We start from the raw sequence: 15,936 nt of genomic DNA on the forward strand, positions 1-15,936 counted from the left end.
GTGCCTGTAACCTTTGTTTGGCTAGGCCAGTTTTCTCTCTCTCCTCTTCTGAAGGCATTGACTCTTCCTGCTGTATGGCTCCACTAACGCTAAGCATCCTCCGGTACCTTAGCCAACCGAGCATTCTTTATGTATAAGCCGAGACGGTGAGTGTTTGGCGGGCTGCTTCACCGTTTATGGGGAGTTGGGGAGTTGGGGAGCAGGTTACCATTGTGGGCAATGTGCACATGGGCTCACTCTCTCTTTGTGCTCACTCTCATTCTCTCTCGCCCTTGCGTTCTCTTTCTCGTGCTCGCGTTCATTCTCTCCCACCTGTGCTTTCCCGCGCGCTCGCCCTGACCCACTTCGCTCCTTCATCACACACGCTCCTCGCTCATGTGAATCTCATCCCGCTCCCTCCGTGCTCCATTCCCGCCTTGAGGAGTGAAGAGTGTAACGGGGGGGGGGTGGTCTCTATGAGGGGGTCAGGTTCCCTTCTGACCAACTTGAGCAGTTCGAATCGCTCCCACTCCCTTGGGTTCTGTACTTTGGATTTATTTGGGGGGGTGTGACAAAAGTGCAAAGAACATTGGTTTGATACAAAGAACTTTGTTTTTATTACAGTCAACGTAATACAGTCTTATTACTCTAGTAAGAAAATATAAGGTCAAACTTATAATCACTCTAATAAAGAACAATACAAGGAAAGGTACAAGGTCAAACTTATAATCACTCTAATAAAGTACCATTCACTCAAAGGGAGTTGCAGTAAAATTATACCTCCCACCTCCCAATACCTAATTCTAGCTAGGTTAGACTCCAGGGCAGGCAGGGACTATGCTTACCAATCCTTTTGATAGTTAACGGTAGATCGCGGTTGTTTTTCCCTTGATACCACGTTGACTGTGGTCGGTCGCTGCTGCGATGGTAATGTTCTTCCTTCCTTCAGGACTTCAGGACTTCAAGGCTGGAGAAGTTAGTTTACAACTGTCGCATTGGTTTCTCTCCTTGTCGTGATGACATACTCGCAGTATAGTACCTGGTGTAGCATGGCATCTAAGGTAGTAGCAGCCTTGTAGCTACCTAGCAACCACCTAACCTCTGTTGAAAACAGAGGCCAGTTATATGATTTCAGTGTTCTAATCTTTGCGCCAAATCTGTTCAAAATCCTTTGTATAATTTTGGCGGGCTTGGTGGTTCTTTGTAATATTTTGGTGAGCTCGTTAAAAGTTGCTATGTTTTGGGTGAGTTGATGTTTGAAAACTGTTTCCTGATGGAAATATTAGTTTGGTCATTTCAATGTCCTTTTGTGCTTAGTCTTTCGCATACAGGCTGGATTGGGCCTCTTTGTGATGTATATGCTGAAATGGTTGTCCAGACCTATGTTGATGGGTAGCTACCTCTGGGTGATTTTGTGATGTTAATGTCTCTTGTGGAGAAGGATTTTTGAATACTCATTCTTCCAGACAGGTTAACTTAGTCCTCACACCCAGGTAGCTTCACTTAATTAGACTGTCTCTTGCTAGTCCTGTAGGTCCACCCACAGCCTTGAATTTGTTTTTTAAAATCCAAAATTCTATTAAAGTTTGTAGTTTCTTCCATAAGCACTTTAGAGTTCCAAACTTTTCAGTAGATAGTCCCAAATTAAATTTCCTTTCGAATGAGCCCAAACCCTGGGGCGGCGGGGGGGGGGGGGGGTCGCGGGGGGGACGTTTCTTGTGAATTTTGCATCAAGAGGAAACATTGGGAAGAAGGAGAATAGTGTGGAGAAAAGGAGTGATGCACTTAGCCGCCTTTATCAGATGAAAGAAAGCACAATGAGGGTGAGCACGGAGCGAGGGAGAGAGTGCAATGAGGATCCACCAGGATGATCCAATGGGACAGGAGTCTATAGTTATGAAGGAAGTCTCGAGATACTGGAACTATTTCCATTGGAGCAGAGAAGAATGTCAAGGCCTTGGAGAGAGTGCAGAGATTTACTAGAACAGTACCAGGGATGAGGGGCGCCAGTTATGTGGAGAAGCTGGGGTTGTTCTCCTTGGAGCAGAGAAGGTTAAGGGGAGATTTAATGGGGATGTTCAAAATCACGAAGGGTTTTGATGATTTGTAGATAGGGGGAAAAACTGGCTCGAGGGTTGGTGACCATTTTCTTTTTTAGCGCAGCGAGTTGTGATCTGGAATGCACAGTAATATTCAAGAGGGAATTGGATATATACTTGAAAACATAAACAAATCGCAGAGCTTTGGGGAAGGAGCGGGGGAGTGGGACTAATTGACAGTTCTACCAAAGAGCTGGCACAGGCACGATGGGCCGAATGGCGGCCTCCAGCGCTGTATGATTCTAGTTTTGATAGAGTGAATAGGGAAAGACAGTTTGCACTGGCTGATTCGACAGTGATGTGGGATAATTAGTTTAAGATTGTTACTGGAGAATGTGGCGTGAGATGAGAAGAAATGTCTTCACTGCAGCTGGTTTGTGCGTGGAATGCTTTCCCACGGGAAGTGGTTGAGGTTAATGACCATTTGTGTGTGGGCAAATTGGATAACTGTTTGAAATGGAGCAAGATACAATGGGGAGAGAGAACAATGTTGTTGGACTGCCTGCAGACAGGATGGGCCGAATGGCCTCCTCCTCTGCTGTAAGGTGCGATGGAACGGTGCAACCCGTATGAAGGAAAAGGAAGTGGGAGAGAGAGAAAAACACTTGTGTAACTGTTGCGAAACCAGTTCAAAGGATTACGGGATCAACTGGTAATGTTAGAGCAGATGCCCATGCAAATGCACTCATGTGGCTGTGCACAAGACTGGCACCCGATCTTTTAATACCTGGACTGACTGGAAATAACCCCACTCTGTTTTCGTGGTGTGTTTATGGTTGTAGACAAGAAAGATTAATGATCTCTAACTGGCTGTGTTACAATACAGTGTAAAACAAAAGAAGTCGATGAGCTTAGAGCTACCAGAAGTGTCAGCCTAGATTTTTGTGCTCCAGTCTCAATCACACGTTCTCACCTTTCTCCTGTACACTCTATCCCCCTCCCCCTCCCACCCCACCCGTCAGTCTGACTCCATAGCTGCAACTTCATAGCTGAGCCGCCTCCAGCACTTTCCTGCCGTTCCTCCCATTCTCATTAAACCCCTCTCTCTTCAATTCTCAGTTTAACGTCTCATGCGAAAGACGGCACCTCCGACAGTGCAGCATTCCCTCAAATCACATCCCCAGCATCGAGGCATTGACCGCGCTCAACCAGCTCCGATGGATGGGCCACATTGTCCACATGCCCGATACGAGACTCCCGAAACAAGCGCTCTACTCCGAGCGACGTCATGGCAAGCGAGTCCCAGGAGGGCAGAGAAAATGCTTCAAGGACACCCACGAAGCCTCCTTAGGAAAAATGAAGGCACCAAACACCTCTAATCTCCTCGCCGGGAGCATGTGGAAGCCAAGTACAAACAGCGGAAGAAGCGCACGACAAATCAAGCACCCCACCCACCTGTCCCTCGAACCACCGTCTGCCCCACCTGTAACCGAGATTGTAGATCCCACATTGGCCTCATCAGTCACCTTGGAACTTATTTTAGTGTGGAAGCAAGTCATCCTCGACTCCGAGGACCTGCCTATGAAGAAGACTCCCTCAGTGCTGCACTGAAGAGTGTCGGCCTGGATTTTTTTTTTGTGCTCCAATATGTGGCCTCCCAAGTCATTTGTAGCTTCCCTATTAGTTAATTTGGCACAGCGTATATATTAAAACATGTAATACTGGGGTTCATGTCCCACTCAAATCTAGGCTGACACTCCAGTGCAGTGCTGAAGGAGTGTTGCACTGTCGGAGGTGCCATCTTTCGGATGAGACGGTAAACCGAGGCCCAGTCTGCCCCCTCAGTTGGACATAAAGGATCCCACGGCACTATTTTGAAGAAGAGCAGGGGAGTTATCCCCGTTGTCCTGGGCCAATATTTATTCCTCAATCAACATCACTAAAATAGATTATCTGGTCATTATCACATTGCTTTTTGTGGGAGCTTGCTGTGCGCAATTACAAAACTGACTGCACCTCAGAAGTATTTGATTGGCTGTAAAGAGTTTTGGGACGACCTGAGGTCATGAAAGGCGCTATATAAATGCTAGTCTTTTCTTATAATTTCACCATTAAGCAGACTGCTTTTGGATCAGCGCTCTGGTTCAACTGCCCTTGTCTTGAGCTAAAGGAGGTGGGGGAGAAAGTACAGGAGAGTCTAAACTTACTGTTTTGATAGCCCGTTTAAGTGTGTACGGTGCAGCCATATATAGCTTTAAATCTGCCTTCCCATTAATTTGGGATATATCAAGTTGCTGATGCTAACAGATTGGGTCTTCTGATTTCGGAGCTCCCTGCCAAAGAGGCAGCAGTCCCACGAGTACACTACAGCAGTGAGTACACTTCAAAAAGCGCTTCTTTGGCTGCAAAGCACTTTGGGACGTCCCGAGCAATGTTCCCTGGAATATTTTTTGGCCCTGCGCTGCCCCTTTAAGGATCTGCATGTGCCACTCAAAATAACGCGCAAGCGCGGTTTTTACATTAAAAAGGCGGGTTGACTGGAGCGCTGCACAGCCACACAGCTTAAAGGAAACATTGGTCCTGAGCTCGTGAAAGGCGCTATAGAAATGCACGTTTGTTTTCCTTAATTTGAATTAAGGGATGTTGACAGTAAATGTAACATCCTCCTTCCCACTTGGGCAAAGCATCAGAAAAGATTTGTGGAGCTAGTTCAGATGTTCAGCTGTGGCATTGTAAATATTACAGCTGTTTATTTTAGTTAAGCCCTTTATTCCCTTTTTTGTTTCTTTTCCATCTCCCATTCCGAACCCTCGCCTTGGGTCAATGCTGGGTGGCTGACCCTTGTGCTCTTGTTGTGTAGGTGGTTGTTGGGTGTAAAACTGTCCTGCCAAAGACTTGCCTATTTTAACACATACGTAAATTAGCATTTTCCCCTCTGACTGTCTGGAGCAATATACTTTAACCTACAATTGTGTTTATTTGCCTGTTTCTCCTCCTAACTCTGCCCAGAAGTGCTGTTTTTATAGTTTGTTTCCAAGTCAGCGCTGTGCTCGTCAGCCAGTGGCTCAGTGGGTAGCACTCTCGCCTTGGAGTCAGAAGGTTGTGGGTTCTTAGTCCCATTCCTGAGACTTGTAACACAAAAACCTAGGCTGACTCTCCAGTGCCGTGCTGAGGGGGTGCTGCACTGTCGGAGGTGCCGCCTTTCGGATGAGACGTTAAACCGAGGCCCCGTCTGCCCTCTGAGGTGGACGTAAAAGATCCCACGAAGAGCAGGGGAGTAATCCCCAGTGTCCTGAGGCCAATATTTATCCCTCAATCAACATCACTAAAACAGATTATTTGGTCATTATCACATCATTGTCTGTGGGAGCTTGCTGTGCGTAATTACAACACTGACTGCACTTTACAGTCAATTAAATGCTTTTGAAGTGCTTTGGGGCAACCTGAGGTCGTGCACGGCGCTACATTAATGCAAGTCTTTTTTTCTTTTGAATTTTCACCATTAAGAGATCTGCTTTTGGATCTGTACTCTGGTTCAACTGCTCTTGTCCAGAGCTAAAGGTGGTGTGGGAGGAGCGGGTGAATAGAGTAAGTACAATATTTATTCCCTTGCCCACCCTCTTCAAAAAAAATCGCTCACTATTGAAAGAACCATAGTGTCACAAACACTGATTAGATACTCGTCCAGGCTTGAGAATTGGGAGTTACACAAAAGCAAAATACTGCGGATACTGGAATAAAAACATAAAATGCTGAAAATACTCAGCAGGTCAGGCAGCATCTGCGGGGAGAGAAAGACAGAGTTAACTTGTCGTCGACCAGAAACATTAACTCTGTGTTTCTCTCTCCGCAGATGCTGCCTGGCCTGCTGAGTATTTTCAGCATTTTCTGTTTTTATTTGGGAATTGGGGCATTGTGCGCCACTATTTTATAAGGGATATAAATGATCTCAACCAGTGTCGGACCAAGGGAAGTGTCGATTTAAAAATTTTTTTAAAATGTGGATGTGTGTGCTGGGAACCAGTAAACGACGGGTTTCCCAACACACCATTAACTCGGCAACCCCTCTCTGCGTATGTTCCTTGCCTGTTTTTAGCACGTCGGCAAGTATTCTGCGTCTGCGCTTGACTGCTTTGCACGTAGAGGTCCATTCACAGAGACAACAATATGCCCGCTGAAAATCAGGCCATGAATAGAAGGAAGTGACAATGATGTGAGTCACCACAAAGATAAACAAAATTAATAAATGAATCAGCTGATCCATTGGAGATTAGTGGGGCGGAAGCGCTATTCACCTCCTCTCCCGTTTTGCTGCCATTCCCATGGAGACGCTAACATTGTTGTGATGGCTGCATTAAAATATTACTGGGAAAAGAATTGCTTGGCCCGCAGCAGGATCAGGCTGATCCAATAGCACTGGTCTCCAGAGCACCCTTACACTTGTATTTTTTTTTTAAATTGCCGTGTTATCAGCAGTTCTCCAGGATTCCTGTGCAACAAAAAAAACTGGCTGGTTTTCGGGGGGGAAATCGTAAATAGCAGCAGATCTCCATGTCTGCCACAATTCAGTGCTTTTTGGAAGCAAGTTTTTTCATGTTCCAAGTCTTTCTATGGAGGGATTCCCTGCTTTATAAGAACATTAGAATTAGGAGCAGGAGTAGGCAATTTAGCCCTTCAAGCCTGCTCCTCCAGTCAATGAGATCATGGCTGATCATCTACTTCAACTCCACTTTCCTGCTCTCTCCCCATATCCCTTTCATTAATATCCAAAAATCTATCGATCTCTGTTTTGAATATACTCAACGACTGGACCTCTGGGATAGAGAATTCCAGAGATTCACCACCCTCTGAGTGAAGAAGTTTCTCCTCATCTCAGTCCTAAATGGCCGACCCCTTATTCTGAGACTGTGACCCCTGATTCTAGACTCTCCAGCCCGGGGAAACAAACACTCAGTATCTACCCTGTTTCAATGAGACAAGCTCTCATTCTTTTAAATGCCAGAGAGTGCAGGCTCAATCTATTCAATCTCTCCTCATAGGACAATGCTCTCACCTCAGGGGTCAATCTCGTGGAACTTTTATTGCACTGCCTCTAAGGCAAGTGTACCCTTCCTCAGATAATATGAACGTTTTCTGTATTCTGTTTTCAGGATTTCGGGTATTATTTTGGGTAGTGTGTCGAACATAAATACATAAGAAATAGGAGCAGGAGTGGGTCATTTGGCCCCTCAATAAGATCATGGCTGATCTGATCTTGACCTCAACTCAACTTCCCGCTCCCCATAACCCTGCACTCCCTTATTATTCAAAAATCTATCTCCACCGTAAAATATTCAATGACTCGGCCTCCACAGCTCTCTGGGGCAGAGAATTCCAATGATTCACAACCCTCTGAGAGAAAACATTTCTCCTCATTTCCATTTTAAATGGGCGACTCCTTATTCTGAAACTATGCCCCCTAGTTCTAGTTCCCCCCACGAGGGGAAACATCCTCTCTACGTTTCAATAAGATCACCTCTCCTGATTTCAAAAGAACTTTTGTTGTGAGCAGCGAAGTGGTAGAGCACGTTAACAGATTTGTTAATTAAAAATGGGCCAAAAGTCACGCTCAAAACTGAACCTGTGTGTATTTAATTCTTGGCACTGTGGCGTCAAGGCTGTTATTTCGTGGAGTTCAGGTAAGGATAAAGTTTTTTTTTAAGGCCTTGATTTAGATGGAAAAAAAATAGCACACCAAATCCTGGAAATCTGAGATAGAAACCAGAAAATATGCTGGATATACACAGCAGGGTCTGTCAGTATCTGGAAAAAGGAAAAAAGCAGGACCATTTTTCAGATAGAAACCCTTTATCAGAACTGGGGGGAAAAAGCCCCTTCATCAGACAGCTCCAAGCACAGGGGAGCGGAGAGCAGTTGATGTAAATGAGCAAAACACTCGTGCAGAGGGGAGCTGCCAATGATGGAATATACACAGAGCTTGCTTCAGTCAGGCTGTGCGAAGAGGTTGGGACAACCGTGGCCCCAAAGTCGAAGTGAGCGGGGCTTAATGAGAATGGGAGGAATGGCAGGCACGTGGAGGTGGCTCAGCAATGAAGTTGTAGCTATGGAGTCAGACTCGCTGGGTGTGGGTAGGGGTGTGCAGAGTATACTATGCGCGGGAGAGAGGCGAGAACCTGCGATTGAGACTTGAGCACAAATATCTAGGCTGACGCTCCCAGTGCAGTGCTGAGGGAGTGCTGCGCTGTCGCTGGTGCCGTCTTTCATAAGAAACAGGAGCAGGAGTAGGCCATACGGCCCCTCGAGCCTGCTCCGCCATTCAATAAGATCATGGCTGATCTGATCATGAACTCAGCTCCACTTTCCTACCCACTCCCCATAACCCTTTACCCTCTTAACGCTCAAAAATGTGTCTATCTCCGACGTAAATATGTTCAATGACCCAGCCTCCACAGCTCTCTGGGGCCGAAAATTCCATAGATTTACAACCCTCAGAGAGAAGAAATTCCTCCTCGTCTCAGTTTTAAATGGGAGACCACTTATTCTATGTCCCCTAGTTTTAGTTTCCCCTATGAGTGGAAATATCCTCTCTGCATCCACCTTGTCGAGCCCCCTCATTATCTTATATGTTTCATTAAGATCACATCTCATTCTTCTGAACTCCAATGAGTGTCGGCCCAAACTACTCAACCTATCTTCATAAAACAACCCCCTCATCTCCGGAATCAACCTCGTGAACCTTCTCTGAACAGCCTCCAATGCAATATATCCTTCCTTAAATACGGAAACCAAAACTGTGCGCAGTACTCCAGGTGTGGCAGGACTTCTCTGCTTTTATACTCTATCCCCCTCGCAATAAAGGCCAACATTCCATTTGCCTTCCTGATCACTTGCTGTACCTGCATACTAACTTTTTGTGTTTCATGCACAAGGACCCCTAGGTCTCTCTGTACTGCAGCACTTCACAATTTTTCTCCATTTAAATTATAATTTTCTTTTCTATTATTTCTGCTAAAGTGGATATCCTCCACATTATACTCCATCTGTCAAATTTTTGCCCACTCACTTAGCCTGTCTATATCCTGTTGCAGATTATTTGTGTCCTCCTCACAATTTGCTTTCCCACTCATCTCTGTATCATCAGTAAACTTGGCTACATTACACTCGGTCCCTTCATCCAAGTCATTAACAATGATTGTAAATAGGTGAGGCCCCAGCACCGATCCCTGCGGCACCCCACTAGTCACTGTTTACCAACCGGAAAATGACCCATTTATCCCGACTCTCTGTTTTCTGTTAGTTAGCCAATGCTCTCTCCATGCTAATATATTACCCCCAACCCTGTGAGCTTTTATCCTGTGCAATAATCTCTTCTGTGGCACCTTATCGAATGCCTTCTGGAAATCTAAATGCACCACATCCACTGGTTCTCCCTTATCCACCCTGCTCGTTACATCCTCAAAGAACTCCAGCAAATTTGTCAAACATGATTTCCCTTTCATAAAACCATGCTGACTCTGCTTGATTGAATTATGCTTTTCCAAATGTCCCGCTACTGCTTCCTTAGTCATGGACTCCAGCATTTTCCCAACCACAGATGTTCGGCTAACTGGTCTATAGTTTCCTGCTTTTTGTCTGCCTCCTTTTTTAAATAGGGGCGTTACATTTGCAGTTTTCCAAACTGCTGGGACCGCCTCAGAATCCAGGGAATTTTGGTAGATTACAACCAATGCATCCACTATCTCTGCAGCCACTTCTCTTAAGACCCTGGGATGTAAGACATCAAGTCTAGAGGACTTGTCTTCCTTTAGTCCCATTACTTTACAGAGTACTACTTCATTAGTGATAGTGATTGTATTAAGTTCCTCCCTCCCTTTGGCCCCTTGATTATCTACTATTGGGATGTTTTTCGTGTCCTCTAACGTGAAGACCAATACAAAATATTTGTTCAACGTCTCTGCCATTTCCCTGTTCTCCATTATTAATTCCCCAGTCTCATCCTCTAAGGGACCAACATTTATTTTAGCCACTCTTTTCCTTTTTATGTACCTGTAGAAACTGTTTTTATATTTCGTGCTGGTTTACTTTCATAATCTATCTTCCCTCTCTTTATCATTTTTTTAGTCGTTCTTTGCTGGCTTTTAAAAAAATGTTCCAACCCTCTGGCCTCCCACTAGTCTTGGCCACATTGTATGGCTTTTTTTCAATTTGATACCATCCCTGATTTCCTTTGTTAGCCACAGATGGTTATCCCTTCTCTTAGTCTTTCCTTCTCATTGGGATATATTTTTGTTGCGCGTTATGAAATCTCTCAAATGTCTGCCACTGCTCATCAACCGTCCCATATCTTAGTCTATTTTCCCAGACCACTTTAGCCAACTCTGCCCTCATACCTTTGTAGTCTCCTTTATTTAAGCTTAGGACCCTGGTTTTTCGAATGAGACGTTAATCCGTTTACTCTCCCAGGTGGACGTAAAAGATCCAATGGACACTATTTTGAAGAAGAGTAGGGAAGTTATCCCCGATGTCCTGGACAATGTTTATCCCTCAATCAACATCACTAAAAAACAGATCATCTGGTCATTCTCACATTGCGGTTTGTGGGAGCTTGCTGTGCTCAAATTGGCTGCCGTGTTTCCCACATTACAACAGTACTTCAAAAAGTACTTCAACGGCTGTAAAGCGCTTTGGGACATCTGTTGGTAATGAAAGGCGCTATACAAATGCACATCTTTTTTTTCTTTAATTTCCAGAGAGGTGATCTTATAAGAAAGAAAGATTTGCATTTATATAGCGTCTTTCACGACCAGCGGACATCCCAAAGCGATTTACAAAATACTTTTTGAAGTGCAGTCGCTGTTGTAATGTTGTAATGTAATGTGGCAGCCAAATTGCGCACAGCAAACTCCCACAAACAGCAATGTGATATAGACCGGACAATCTGTTTTTAGTTTGAGGGATAAATATTGGCCAGGCCACTGGGGATCCCTGAGTATAATCGCTCAACCATCGTTGGCCATGCCTTCAGATGCCTGGGCCTTAACCACGGAACTCCCTGCCTAAACCTCTCCGCCTCTCTACCTCTCTGTTCTTCTTTGAGACGCTCCTTAAAACCTACCTCTTTGACCAGCTTTTGCTCATCCGCCGTAATTTCTTCTCGTGTGGCTGTGTCAAATTTATTTGCTTTGCCTTGTAGCGCTCCTGTGAAGCGCCTTGGGACGTTTTACTATGTTATAGGCGCTATATAAATACTTGTTGTTGTTGGAGTCCTGGACAGGGAATGAATGGGTAAGTGCTGCATCCGATTTAGATTGTTGCTTTCTAAATGATCTCTGATTTCCTTTTAGGGGCCATGTAGCAGCCTCAGAGTTTGATGCTTAGCTGGCAGACCGAGTTACACTGCTGGCTTCATGTCACACTCTCTTCCTGGTGATTAATGGAACTTTTTAAACTTAGCTCTGCATGGGACGGCAATCCTGTGTGAAACCCAAGACTGTTTCTTGAGGTGGTTTTGCATCGCTTGGTTCCAGTGTGTTCGGAAGCGAGTTCACCTGGTTCACTTGTCAGTTTTGCATCGGTGAAAAACGCTTCACGTAAACAGCTAAAGAAAGAGAGACTTGTATTTATGTAGTGCTTTTCACAACTTCAGGACGTAGTGTAGTCACTGTTGTAATGTCGGAATTTTGCGCACAGAAAGCTCCCACAAACCGCAATGTGATCATGACCAGATATTTTGTTTTTAGTGATGTTGATTGAGGGATAAATATTGGACAAGACACCGCCTCCTCTTCGGAATAGTGCCAATGGATCTTTCACGTCCACCTGAGAGATACCAGAGGGCAGCCAATGGCTCTGCAGCTGCATCCCAACCAGAGTCAGCCAGCACCATAAGGAAAGGAAAGTGGGAGGGAAAATGAATGCAAAGAATTAGGAAGATAATCTGAGCTGAGCAGTCTGCTGTGGCCAAGGACAGCAGTTCCTCTCATCAGTGGAGACTGCGGTTTTTATTGGAATGAGTTTTCATAACTTGTCAGGTTTTGATTTGATAATTAGAATTTATTTTAAAAAATTCAGCAGGAAAGGAATTTGGTTACAGCGTTGTCTTTTTCCAAGGTCGGGATGTCTTGTAGACGAGACTGCTTTTTTGGGGACTGATGTCATGTGCTTGTTTGCTGGTGGAGACTTCACAGCGACTGATCCAGCTTGTCTGGGTTGCTGAATATTTACAAGGGGAAAAGATTGAAGGTTATCGCATGGATCACTCGAGTGTTCTGTACCATGAGGGGTCAGCGGTTCTGTGATGTTTGGATAAATATGTGCAGTCACGTACTTAAAGAAAGACTTGCATTTCTATAGCGCCTTTCAGGACGTCCCAAAAGCCTTTACAGCCAATGAAATACTTTTGTGAAATGCGAGGATATAAATATTAGGGAAGGATGAACAGGCTGGGTCTCTTTTCGCTTGAAAAAAGAAGGCTGAGGGGTGACCTAATAAAGGTCTTCAAAATTATGAAAGGATTTGATCGAGTGGATACAGAGAGAATGTTTCCGCTTGTGGGGAAGAGCGTAACTGGAGGCCATCAATATAAGATAGTCACCAAGAAATCCAATAGGGAATTCAAAAGAAACTTCTTGACCCAGAGAGTGGTGAGAATGTGGAACTCGCTGCCACAGGGAGTGGTTGGAGCAAATAGTATCGATGCATTTAAGGGTTGGGGGTGGGGGGTGGGGGGGCTAGACAAGTATGAGTGAGAAGGGAATAGAGGGTTACACTGATAGATGAGGAAAGACGGAAGGAGGCTCGAGTGGAGCCTAAACGCCGGCATGGACTGGTTGGGCCGAATGGCCTGTTTGGGGAAGTCCAGAACCAGGGGTCACAGTCCAGGGTTAAGGGGTAAGCCATATAGGACCGAGATGAGGAGAAAACTCTTCACTCAGAGAATTGTGAACCTGTGGAATTCTCTACCACAGAAAGTTGTTGAGTTCTGTTCATTGGATATATTCAAAAGGGAGTTAGATGTGGCCCTTACGGCTAAAGGGATCAGCGGGTATGGAGAGAAGGCAGGATGGGGTACTGAAGTTGCATGATCAGCCATGATCATATTGAATGGTGGTGCAGGCTCAAAGGGCCGAATGGCCTACTCCTGCACCTATTTTCTATGTTTTTGTGCCGTATACCCTGTGTAAATTTCATCAGCAGGCATCATTTTAGAGTCACTAAAACCCTGCTTGGCTTTCCCCCAAGCCCCCAAAGCAGAGAGAGGATAGAGGTCGATACAACCACAGTCGTAATGGGAATTAATTCCTCTCCTTGTTTTATAGTTTGCACAGATGTGAAAGCCAAGACTTGACTTAAGTTAAGACTGTTTAGTCACAAACCATAAATTAGCTAAACGTTTCAGAAGCAACAATGCCCGCAGACAACAAGAGACATGAGCAAGAGAGAGAGGAATGCGCAGCGAGGGAGTGTGCCCGGGGTTAAATGCAGCACGCGCCGTGAGTCAGGAAGGCGATGCACTTCACCGCAGGGCGGTTGAACTGCAGCTCCCCGTGGAGATGGTTACTGATCTCGGTGGGGAAGTGCTGAGCCAGACCCCACTCCCCCCCCCCCCCCCCCCCACAGAGGTAGACTACATGTAAATCTATCAATCGTAGTTTTGAAATGTTCAATTGACTCTCCTCCTCAACAGCTTTTTTTGGGGTGGGGGGAAGAGAGCTCCAGACTCCCACCACCCTTTGTGCGAAGAAGTGCTTCCTGACATCAGCCCTGCTCTAATTTTAAGGTTATGCCCTTTGCTCAGGACTTCCCCTACCAGAGGGAATAGTTTATTTCTCTATCCACCCTACTAAGTCCTTGAATCATCTTAAGCACCTAAATTACATCACCCTTTAATCTTCTGTACTCGAGGGTGGGTGGATTTACAAGCTAGCTCATCACATCTCTCAGAAACCGCTTGAAGCACTTTGCATGCAACAAATTACTTTGAAGACAACTCCATGCCATGCTGATGGAGTGCTGTATTGCTGGAGGGGCCCTCCAATCGAGGCTCATTCCACCTGTTCAAGTGGATGTTAACGGTCCAGTGCCTCGTTTGGAAGGGAAGGGGTTTATTACAGTGTCCTGGCCAACATTCATCCCTCAATCACACCACCCAAACAGATTAACCGGTCGTGTATCTCACTGTTTGTGGGATGCTGCTGTTCACAAACTGGTGTGTTCCCTACCTCACAGTGATCCTATTTCAAGAGTTATGTATTAGTGTCAGCTGTGGCTCAGTGGGTAGCACCCTCGCCACTCAGTCACAGAGTTGTGAGTTCAGGTCCCACTCGAGAGACTTGACCACAAAAAATAAAATCTAGGCTGACCCTCTAGTGCAGTACTGAAGGAGGCGTTGGCTTCCAGATGAGAAGTTAACTCGAGGCCCCGTCTGCTCTCTCAAGTGGTCGTAAAACATCCTATGGCACTATTTTGAAGAACTGGTGAGTTCTGGTGATCCTGGCCAATATTTATCTTGCAATCAACATAACACAAAAAAAACAGATTGTGTGGGTGCTTGCTGTGTTAAAATTGGCTGCCCCTTTTCCAACATTGCAACAGTGGCTACGTTTCAAAAAGTACTTCATTGGCTATAAAGCACTTTGGGACGTCCTGAGGTCATGAAAGGCGCTATGTAAATGCTCGTCTTTTTTTCAAGCCCTTCACAAAGATGTGAAAAAATGGACAGCAAGGTAAAGGAGGAGAGAATTAGGAGGGGTGGGTGAGTCAAGAGCTTGGTCGAAGAGAATGACTAAGAAAGCGATAAAGAAAGGAAAGATAGATTACGAAAGTAAACTTGCGCAAAACATAAAAATAGATAGTAAAAGCTTTTACCGATATATAAAACAGAAAAGAGTGACTAAAGTAAATGTTGGTCCCTTAGAAGATGAGAAGGGGGATTTAATAATGAGAAATGTGGAAATGGCTGAGACCTTAAACAATTATTTTGCTTCGGTCTTCACAATGGAAGACACAAAAACCATGCCAAAAATTGCTGGTCATGGGAATGTGGGAAGGGAGGACCTTGAGACAATCACTATCACTAGTGGGATAGTGCTGGACAGGCTAATGGGACTCAAGGTAGACAAATCCCCTGGTCCTGATGAAATGCATCCCAGGGTATTAAAAGAGATGGCGGAAGTTATAGCTGATGCATTTGTTATAATCTACCAAAATTCTCTGGGCTCTGGGGAGGTACCAGCGGATTGGAAAGCAGCTAATGTAACGCCTCTGTTTAAAAAAGGGGGCAGACAAAAGGCAGGTAACTATAGGCCGGTTAGTTTAACATCTGTAGTGGGGAAAATGCTTGAAGCTATCATTAAGGAAGAAATAGTGGGACATCTGGATAGGAATAGTGCAATCAAGCAGACGCAACATGGATTCATGAAGGGGAAATCATGTTTAACTAATTTACTGGAATTCTTTGAGGATATAACGAGCATGGTGGATAGAGGTGTACCGATGGATGTGGTGTATTTAGATTTCCAAAAGGCATTCGATAAGGTGCCACACAAAAGGTTACTGCAGAAGATAAAGGTATGCGGAGTCAGAGGAAATGTATTAGCATGGATCGAGAATTGGCTGGCGAACAGAAAGCAGAGAGTCGGGATAAATGGGTCCTTTTTGGTTGGAAATCGGTGGTTAGTGGTGTGCCACAGGGATCGGTGCTGGGACCACAACTGTTTACAATATACATAGATGACCTGGAAGAGGGGACGGAGTGTAGTGTAACAAAATTTGCAGATGACACAAAGATTAGTGGGAAAGCGGGTTGTGTAGAGGACACAGAGAGGCTGCAAAGAGATTTAGATAGGTTAAGCGAATGGGCTAAGGTTTGGCAGATGGAATACAATGTCGGAAAATGTGAGGTCATCCACCTTGGAAA

The 15,936-nt window shown here is 45.1% G+C and overlaps 1 protein-coding gene across 1 annotated transcript in view; it reads left to right on the top strand.

Moving 5' to 3' along the window:
- Positions 1-15,936, top strand: part of LOC139229381 (insulin receptor-like) — a 77,601-nt gene that overhangs the window by 33,261 nt on the left and 28,404 nt on the right. Inside the window, exon 3 of the mRNA XM_070861080.1 lies at positions 7,169-7,176. Within this exon, the coding sequence (XP_070717181.1) occupies positions 7,169-7,176 (8 nt within the window). The remainder of the gene's footprint in view (positions 1-7,168; positions 7,177-15,936) is intronic.

This window comes from Pristiophorus japonicus, chromosome 18 (assembly GCF_044704955.1).
Source record: "Pristiophorus japonicus isolate sPriJap1 chromosome 18, sPriJap1.hap1, whole genome shotgun sequence".
Classification (NCBI taxonomy): Eukaryota; Metazoa; Chordata; class Chondrichthyes; family Pristiophoridae; genus Pristiophorus; species Pristiophorus japonicus.